At 43.6% G+C, this 10484-nt stretch overlaps 1 protein-coding gene across 1 annotated transcript; it reads right to left on the reverse strand.

The window, feature by feature from the left end:
• Nucleotides 1-4843: 4843 nt before the first annotated feature.
• Nucleotides 4844-10277, reverse strand: LOC115123845 (histone deacetylase complex subunit SAP18-like). Its single transcript, XM_029653208.2, has 4 exons — nt 10107-10277; nt 9736-9845; nt 8588-8710; nt 4844-5278 (listed from the first exon to the last, which is right to left on the reverse strand). Exons 1-4 carry the CDS (start codon nt 10176-10178, stop codon nt 5113-5115), a joined length of 471 nt encoding a protein of 156 aa, XP_029509068.1. The 5' UTR covers nt 10179-10277; the 3' UTR covers nt 4844-5112.
• Nucleotides 10278-10484: the final 207 nt, after the last annotated feature.

Raw genomic sequence — 10484 nt, forward strand, 5'->3', positions numbered from 1 at the left:
TGGAGGCTCCACTCCATGGATCATCACTGGAGGCTTCCGGCCATGGATCATCACTGGAGGCTTCAGGCCATGGATCATCACTGGAGGCTCCGGGCCATGGATCATCACTGGATGCTTCGGACTGGGAACCCTCACAGGAGGCTCCAGACTGCGGAGGCGCACTGGAGGCCTGGTGTGTGGAGCCGGTTCAGGGCGTACCAGGCTGGGGAGACACACTGGAGGCCGGGTGCGTGGAGCTGGCACAGGGCGTACCAGGCTGGGGAGATGCACCAGAGGCCGGGTGCGTGGAGCTGGCACAGGATATACTGGGCCGTGGAGGCGCACTGGCTGGATGCTCACTTTAGCCCGGCAAGTGCGGGGTACTGGCACAGGATGCACTGGGCTGTGAAGGTGCACTGGAAACACAGTGCGTAGAGCTGGCGCATGATATCCTGGTCCGAGGAGGCGTACTGGAAACCAGGAGCGCTGAGCCGGCACAACCCGTCCTGGCTGGATGCTCATTTTCGCACGGCAACTGCAGGGAGCTGGCCCCCGAGCACACCGGGCTGTGAATGCGCACTCACAGTGCGTATCACCGCATAACATGGTGCCTGAACGGTCACACGCTCCTTAAAGCGAGTGCAGGGAGTTGGCTCTGGTCTGAAACCTGGCTCCGCCAACCACCCTGTGTGCCCCCACCCAAAAAATGTTGGGGGCTGCCTCTCGTGCTTGCGTCGTGGTTGCGAACCCTGGAGTCGTCGTTGATCCTCCTTCGCTGCCTCCGCCTGCTTCCATGGCAGGGTCTTGTCCCCTGCCATAACCTCTTCCCATGTCCATGATGTCCTCCACAGCCTTTTCTCCCGGGCCCAGGATCCCTGCTACTCCTGGCCACGCTGCTTGGTCCTTTGGTGGTGTGATATTCTGTTATGTTCGTCGTTTGAATGAGGAGACCAAGATGCAGCATGATAGGCGAACATCTTACATTTATTAAAATTAACACCGAAAAACAACAAAATACAAAACAAATGTAAAGTTCTGCAGGCTACCCAACGACTATACAAAAACAAGATCCCACAAACTAAGGTGGGAAAAAGGCTGCCTAAATATGATCCCCAATCAGAGACAACGATTGGGAACCATACCAGGCCAAACAAAGAAATAGGAAAACTAGATTGCCACCCTAGTCACACCCTGACCTAACCAAAATAGAGAATTAAAAGGATCTCTAAGGTCAGGGCGTGACACTGAGAGTCTTTAGGTGCCTTTTGGCAAACTCCAAGTGGGCTGTCATTTACCTTTTAGTGAGGAGTGGCTTCTGTCTGGACACTCTACCACCAAGGCCTAATTGGTGAAGTGCTGCAGAGATGGTTTTTCTACTGGAATTTCCCATCTCCACAGAGGAAGTATTTTTGTATTTGCAAAACATTCTAAAAACCAGTTTTTGCTTTGTCATTATGGGGTATTGTGTGTAAAATTTTATTTAATCCATTTTAGAATAAGGCTGTAATGTAACAAAATGTGGAAAAAGTCAAGGGGTCTGAGTACTTTCCGAATGCACTGTAAATAGGTAGAAACATAAATAGATAGGTTGAGAGAGAGAAGGGGGAGTAAAAGAGAGAGAGAGAAAGAGTAAGTGAGAGAGAGAGGGAGAGAGAGAGAGAGAGAGAGAGAGAGAGAGAGAGAGAGAGAGAGAGAGAGAGAGAGAGAGAGAGAGAAACAGTGAGTAAGTGAGAGAGAGAGAGAGAGAGAGAGAGAGAGAGAGAGAGAGAGAGAGAGAGAGAGAGAGAGATGGGGTGAGTCTCTTTCTTAATAGGTTTCCTTCAAACACACCTGCTGCCAGAAATGCCATTTAATGTCAGCCGTCCGTATCGGACACACACACTGGCCCCTGTCCCATGAGCCTCCAGGGTAAGTTCAAGGTCGTCTTGCCAGGCTGATGCCATGGTCTGTGACTCAGACCAGAGTGGGTGGCTGAAGAGGCTGCCAGTAGAAGATGCACCCAGGCACAGGTCTGGACAACTCAATATTAGGAAGGTGTTCTTAAAGCTGCAATATGTAACTTTTTGTGTTATAGATCTAAGAAGCGGTGTATCTGTTCTATGTGCACTATTTCTATGCTTCCCATTCTTAAGTTTTGTGTTTGTGTCTTTTACTTTTGTTTTTATACACCAGCTTCAAATAGCTGAAAATACTATATTCATGGTTATGGGAAAGATATTTCACAGCGGTTTTGGTGTTACAATGATTATCTACACTATTCTTGCTTGTTTTTTCACACAAACTGAAATTAGGCTAACTATTCAAATTTTAGCAACAAGGAAATGCCGGAGCAATTCCTGCATAGTGCATCTTTAATATTTTGTATACTTAGTGTACCTCATAATAATGTTAAAAGACAATGGTATTAGAATTTGTCCATTTTGATTTCAACAAGGGTTTTTGGTTGAAAACAATAATGGCCTAAGGCAAGCCAAACTCTGTCGATAACTCTGTAGAGTCGCCCAGCCCTACTGGACTGGTAGCACCACCGCACACAGGGAAATAACTATTCATCTCAATTAGCCCGTTGGACAGTGCTCAGCTACGACTGGGTGGCGACTGGGCTGAGTACACCATCAGGTCAGAGATATAAAATAAACACACACACACTTCTTGGCATGAGCACACTGTTGCATGTGTAATATGATGGATGTGGCTGAATCAAGAGTGCACATGCCTGTTAATATCATATCATATCATCTGCAATTCTAATCCAATCTAGGATACTCACTTATATTAAAACCATTCATTTAATTGGCAAAGGAAGGAACTTGGGTGTGTGAGTGCTGCTTCATTTCTTCATTCATATTATACTCCTTTCTATCCATCCTGTCCATTGTCGCAGCTGTGTCTGTCTCACCAATGCAGTCCCGCAATCATTGGTGTGCTTGCTCCTTCATTGGCAATTTCTCCAAGTGCCACACACCCAGTTGGGGGCCAACTATAAATAAACCCAGCGATTGCTCTCAGAGAATAAACAGGTTTCCCGCCCTCACACACCCGTCTGACAGCAGCGTGTTGAATGAATGAACCGGGAGGGCGTGCAGGCAGAGAGAAAACGCTCTCTCCCTAAAACATGGGCTTGTCTTTACATCTCTTCCCATTTACTCTGAATGCCCACCGTGGCCTCTCTGCGTAGCTCAGGTGGAATAACTCAGCCGATATTTGCTCTGATGAAAAATGGTTTGCTCCTCTGATTCAAATGTCCGTTGTCATTAAAGCAAATTGCCACTGAAGCGTCAGTCTGTTGTGTTATTCTCTGTGATGTCTCTTCTCATTTCAGAGACACAATACCCATTACGCTATTACAGTATATAGTTGGCTCAATAACCCCAGTGACTGGACCACTGATCTTACATGACAACCTATTCCGAGGTTGTTCCGGTGTATCTGAGAATCAACAGATCAACGGTGCTGTAAATGAGCCTAACCTAGAAGCATTATACTGCAAGGCACCTGGCTGTGGCTGATTCGGTGGTCAGCATGTCACTGTTTTAATTGTTTGTTCCCTATAGAAACCATTGGAGGAATGTAATGGGAGTCACATCAAAACCGCTGAGCCTCAGATGAATATCTTCTTCAGGAAATATGCATCAACTTATTCTGCAAGGCATGTATCGCCACATAGACAATGTTGACGATAACCACCACAAACAAATCGGGATGCCTTATGCAGATACGAGAGATGTAAGATAAGAAAAACATTATTGTCCCTCAGGGGACACAGCTGTAAACACCCTATATGGCCATGTTTTGATGTCATACTTAATTCTTATATAATATGTGCAAATATTAATCTCTAATAAAACCCTCAATGGTGTCATAACCTTTCTCAGTCTGCTGCATCCAATGATAGCAGTGTGTAATGTGAATTAATGACTGACAACATTAGCAGTGATGCATTATCAATCATCGCAGACCTTAGAACGCAGAGACAGGAGCAGGTCTTCAAACTCACTGAGGATTACTACATTACAAAGAAAGGCATTGTCACGGTTTATACAATCATTTTTTAAGGCTACATCAGAATTTTGTCAAGTGAAGAAAAAAATTCAAGACCTGTTCCCATGTCAACAAAGCAATTCAGAGTAGCAGTGCTGATCTAGGACCTGTCCATATATTTTAATTATGATCCAAAAGGCTAAACGTATCCTAGATCAGCACTCTGAGACGCTTTGTAGCTATTGGCCCAGAACATCCTTATTGGTAGAGTCGATCATAGATATAGAACAATTAGAATTACAGGCAACTGATATATTGTCTATGGGCTCTAAGGTCTCTCCTAAGTGAAGTATAGTACAAGAGACATTCATCAATAATATAAAACATCAGATTCAATAACTGGATCCAGGCCAGATGAGCAGATGGCAGAGGGATTCCCTGGTCTAGATGACAGTACAGGTTTGGTTTTGCAGGACTACAGGGATCCATCACATCTGTGATGCGCCCGCCAGCCCTGATGTTCCGTCCTCATTACTGCTGGATTCCAGAAATAAGGGGTCTAGCAATCACCATGCCAACAGCTTTATTACATCACTCTTCACAAGGGGGAAAAAATAAAATAAATAGTACATTAGGGATGAAAAAAATAAACATTCCAAGAGAAGTTTTTGGAAACAGACGAGCTGGGATGAAAGGAAACAAGGTCCCAGATGGCTTCCTCTGTTCTAGTGGGAAGGGGTCTAGACTGTGTTAACTGTATTTGTGTCTTAATGCTGCCCCCTACAGGAACCATTATGACATTGCAACAACCCCAACTACACTAGACCAGGCATTACGCCAACACTCTTTCTGCTGGTATTGTTATAAAAAGGAATGACAGAAATTGTTTTATTGTAAGACGGCAACTTTATTTCACATGAGGGTAAAAAAGTAACATACATGTCTGAAATATAATCTATCAGAAGATAAAAAGGCCCAAAAAAAAGCATGTATATGGGGGACAGTGAAATCTGAAGGATGGCCCTATTGAAAGTCACGGTAGTCTCCTGAGAGATGGTAAGAGTCAGTCAGTGTGATCAGAAAGGCTTTATGTATGTTTAGAGGTGGGTTTGGGTTTTGTGATATGATGGTTATGTTCAGGTGTGGATGCGTTCAGAAGGGCCTCCCCATGCCCATGCGTGGGTTAAGTGGGGGGGCTCTGTTGGGTGGTGTGATGGCTATGTCCAGGTAGTCTCCTATCTGGAAGCGCTGCGACTGTAGCGTCATGGAGTCATTTTCCCCCTTCCTGCCTGACACAGTGTTGCCGATGTCTTTCACTCTGTAACCATAGAGACCGTGGGTGAGACAACAGTACTTTCATAATGACATCATCCAATCAAACAACCGAGGCCATGTTTAAATACTTTTAAAAAGGCAAACAGCCGATTTACCTAATCCACTGACCACCAAGCTCTTGATTTAAGGAAAAGTCAGCAATGCACAAAGCAAACAGCAATGTCTGGACGACTTCTGCAACAACTACAGAGCATTCGGAAAGTATTCAGACCCCTTGACATTTTCTTATGTTACAGCCTTATTCTAAAATGTATTAAATGAATTGTTTTCCCTCATTAATCTACACACAAAACCCCATAATGACAGAGAAAAAAAGTATATTTTTTTGCTTGAATTTTCTTTTAAATACCGTATTTACATAACTATTCAGACCATTTGCTTTGAGCCTTGAAATTGAGCTCAGGTGCATCCTGTTCCTATTGATCATCCTTGAGATGTTTCTACAACTTGATTGGACCTGTGATAACTTCAATTGATTGGACATGATTTGGAAAGGCACACACCTGTCTATATAAAAAGGTCCCATTGTTGACAGTGCATGTCAGAGCAAAAACCAAACCAGGTCGAAAGGAATTGTCTGTAGAGCTCCGAGACAGGATTGTGTCAAGGCACAGATCTGGGGAAGGGTACCAAACATTTCTGCAGCATTGAAGATAGCCAAGAACACAGTGGCCTCCATCATTCTTAAATTAAATAAGTTTGGAACCACCAAGACTCTTCCTAGAACAGGCCTCCCAGCCAAACTGAGCAATTGGGGGAGAAGGGCCTTGTTTAGGGAGGTGACCAAGAACCTGATGGTCACCGACAGAGCTCCAGAGTTCCTCTGTGGAGATGGGAGAACCTTCGAGAAAAACAACCATCTCTGCAGCACTCCAACAATCAGGCCTTCATGGTAAAATGGCCAGACGGAAGCCGCCACTCAGTAAAAAGCACATGAGAGCCCACTTGGAGTTTCCCAAAAGGTACCTAAAGGACTATCACACCATGAGAAACAAGATTCTCTGGTCTGATGAAACCAAGATTGAACTATGTGGCCTGAATGCCAAGCCTCACATCTTGAGGAAACCTGGCACCATCCCTACAGTGAAGTATGGTGGCATCATGCTGTGGGATGTTTTTCAGCGGCATTGACTGGGAGACTTGTCAGGATTAAGGGAAAGATGAACGGAGAAAAGTACAGAGCGATCCTTGATGAAAACCTGCTCCAGAGTGCTCAGAACCTCAGACTGGGGCGAAGGTTCACCTTCCAAAAGGACAACGACCCTAAGCACACAGCCTAGACAATGCAGGACTGACTTCGGGACAAGTCAATGAATGTCTGAGTGGCCCAACCAGAGCCCGGACTTGAACCCGATCGAACATCTCTGGAGAGACCTGAGAATAGCTGTGCAGTGACACTCCCACCCAACCTGACAGAGCTTGAGAGGATATGCAGAGAATGGGAGAAACTCCCCAAATACAGGTGTGCCAAGCTTGTAGCGTCATACCCAAGAAGACTTGATGCTGTAGTCGCTGCCATAAGTGCTTCAACAAAGTACTGAGTAAAGGATATGAATACTTAAGTATATCTATATATACACACACACACTTTTTTTTTACAAATTAAACCTGTTTTGCTTTATCATTATGGGATGTGTAGAATGAGGCAAAAAAACAATTGAATCCATTTTAGAATAAGTCTAATGCAGCAGCGTGTAGTGCACCTACGCAGATATTTTTTGCCAGTGCAACGTCTTGCATTGCACTCACCTGAAAACCCTGCGGTTCATCCTGCTGCTCGTGACAACATGTCGCTGAGTCTCACTTTAATTAAGTCAGGTGTGTTACAGGGTTCCATTAGCCAGCTCATGCCAGCTTTAGCCATAAAAAAAACTAAGCCAATGAATAAAAATGTTGCCAGCCAAAATATATCAAATCCAGTTGCAAAATATTGCTTTTTAATCATTGATGGAAATACATTTGACTGTCATGCTTATTGGTCTATAGGTTCATTTGAATAATTTAGTGGAATTCAAATTGTCCTGTTTGTTACTCATCGTGTATCTTATTTATCCAATACAACTATCACACATGCATACACAGCCTATTTTAAGCGGGATTTCTCCTGCAGCTCCTCTACTGGTTACTGCTGGAGTAAAACATGTGATTTATCAGCTGAATCAATGCACAACCATTTCTAAATGCAATCGCATGTTAACAGTTTTAGTATACGATTTTAAAAAATAGCTAGTATTTTTATTTTTCAACTGGTAATTGAAGTGTGCCTCCCATTCACCATTCAAGTGCAGGTCAACAGGCTATCAGCACATCACCCACCACTTTACAATGTGAGCTGGAGGCACTATGCATTTTGTTTTTTAAATACTTAATTGTTTGAAACCTGAATATTTTATTTAATATTATGAGACATGTCTTACCTTGCTTCAAAGTAGCGTATAGGCAAAATCCGACCATGGAAACGTGGAGGCAATTATTTTATATAGACTTCAAAGGAAGCACGTGAGTATCAAGTTTGGGGAACCTTACAATTTATCCTACCATGTCTATCGTTCTACCTGCTAGTTATATTTTCAGATACTCGTTTTCTTGGACCAGTTTCATTTCAATAACGTTTTTGTTTCTCAAAATCATTGTGAAATGTTTAATCATAAAAATCTCAATTAAAATGTTATTGAATATAAAAGTCTACTAACACCAGATCACCAGCCTCATTTTCAAATCTTCCCGGTCATGTTGTCCGGCGCCACATTTTCCTAACAGAAACCCTGGTGTGTTTGTACTAGACTGGAACAAATCCGTGCACACCCTGTGTCCAAGATTATAGAGCATAGCCTGACTTCAATCTACAACAGCCCAGTTGCCCTGAAGGTAGACCCAACGATATGACATTGCCACGAGCAGCACCGCAGATATTGAGATGAGCAAGATGCAAGATTTCTCTCTCACAGTCACACACAGTATCTGCAGATGTGAATGGGTTCGCCTCACGCTGTTATAGCGTGAAAGCCACGGGACCAAAACAGCAGAGAAGTTGAGACTTACGCTTCAAAGTTCTTAGTTGTTACTGAAATTGACCCACAATGCGGTTTACTTTGTGCCTGTACATCTTCCCGCTGACTCTACCTTTAAGCTAGGGCCGTAGAGTAGTATACTCTACCTTTAAGCTAGGGCCGTAGAGTAGTATACTCTACCTTTAAGCTAGGGCCGTAGAGTAGTATACTCTACCTTTAAGCTAGGGCCGTAGAGTAGTATACTCTACCTTTAAGCTAGGGCCGTAGAGTAGTATACTAACCTGTAGCCATTTCTTTTGGGCTCAGGATAAACGATGGCGAAACCAAAGTGTGTTCCTTTCTTCCGAGCTTCAGGGTACACCTCCTTCACTAGGCTGGTCAGCTCCTTTAGCGAGGCATCCATCCTTCAGGAGAAGGACACAACATCATGTCACAACAATAATCAAAACTATGTAGCCATGGTACCCTGTATAATACACACAACACTACCACCAATGCTCGACTTGGGCAGAGCAGAGTGCAAGTACCACATTTTTTCTCCTTGAGTTTGTGCACGTCTTATAGAACATTAGCTCAAAAGTATTGTGGCGCTACTGCGCCTAAATATAAACAGTAACGACATCCAAAATGAGTGCCGAAAAACCCCCCCTTGCCAGAATCCCCCCCCACCTTCGCGTTCTTCATTTCTGAGGCTTGGTTGCTAGTTCATATTTCTGCTCTTCACTCAGTTGTCAGCTTAGCCTACATTTCACTGATCTTAGTAGCAGAAAGCATTTGTCTGCAGTTTGGCTATATGTTTCAAGTGTATGTGGCGGTTCTAGCTTGTATGGCGCCCTGGGCGAACCCCCCTCTCAGCGCCTGCCCCCGGGCCCCGTTCCACCCCCGGCTGCTGCCCATGTCACCTGTACTTAAATCCTCTACTGCTTTTGTCTATAATTAAATCTCTTTGCCAAAATTCGTCATCTCTCCATGTCTTATTCGACTAGTATGTTTGAAAGTGTAAGGATAAGAATTCAGACATAGTTGTTCTGAAATGTTTATTGCTTGCCAACATTTTACTCCCGCCTCTTTGTTTAATATAACACACATGAATTTACTTTTGGTTGCCTGACGTGAAGTTTGTTCTATAGAAAGTATTTGACTCCGATGTGTGCCACAGAAAGTATTTAACTCTAGCCACAAAATGTATGAAATTAGAAGGGGGGAGGGATTCTGGCAGAGGGGAGATTTTCAGAAACAACACCGGAACCTATTTCAGTCCAATTCAAGCACTGGCTATCACATTTTTTTAACCTTTATTTAACTAGGTAAGATTCTATCTAGTTTCGATCTAGTTACTGGCCCAACGCTCTAACCACTAGGCTACCTGCCGGTCCTGCACCTTGGCTTACGTGAACCTAGGTGCAGCCATCCATTTATATATTCTTACCATGTGTAGATTTGCAGCTCACTTGAAGGGACTTGTCCTCGTGCGAATTCGTCCCCTCTGTGATGCCTGCCACCGTTGGTCGTAAATACCCGCAGCAGAAGAGGACAAGTCTATAGACACACAAACAGTTAGTTAACTGGTTAGACAGGAACGTGGCTAGTCTCTTAGAAAATGTGGTAGCAGGAAAAAATATTAAATGCCCGTATAGCCGATTACAGAACTACAACCAATTAGTTTAGTTTGAAGTGGGAGTCACTTGCACAGTTCAAGCAGTGCAGCTGCATTTGCTAGCACAGCAGGCTCGTTAATGCTAACTACGTTAGCGAATTGCTGTCTCACAAACCAAGCAAAGATAAAGTGCTTATAGCTACCTTTTCTCGGTCGATAGGCTTTTCGGGAATTTTTCGTATCTCTTCTTGTGTGATTCTTGATTCAAGAGCCATTTTAGGAGTAAATAAGTTAATTATTTCACGTTGTTGCTCACAGCAGATTTGCAAACACTGTGCCAAATAGTTATTTCCGTTTCCGCTTTCCCAGCGGATGACGTAGAAAATGTGCGCAAAAACTTTATAAAACTTTAACGATTGCCGTATAAAAAAACATATACGAATAGATTGCAGTTTGCTTGATTTTACAAGCATTTTTTTTATAAACATCTAATCTCCAGTCCGATTAAAGATCATTAAAGATCGTTCTCAAGTGTATGATTGTATTTCTAGTTTCCTCCCAACAGGTGGCGGTAGACAATG

Source organism: Oncorhynchus nerka, linkage group LG2 (genome assembly GCF_034236695.1).
Source record: "Oncorhynchus nerka isolate Pitt River linkage group LG2, Oner_Uvic_2.0, whole genome shotgun sequence".
Lineage (NCBI taxonomy): Eukaryota > Metazoa > Chordata > Actinopteri > Salmoniformes > Salmonidae > Oncorhynchus > Oncorhynchus nerka.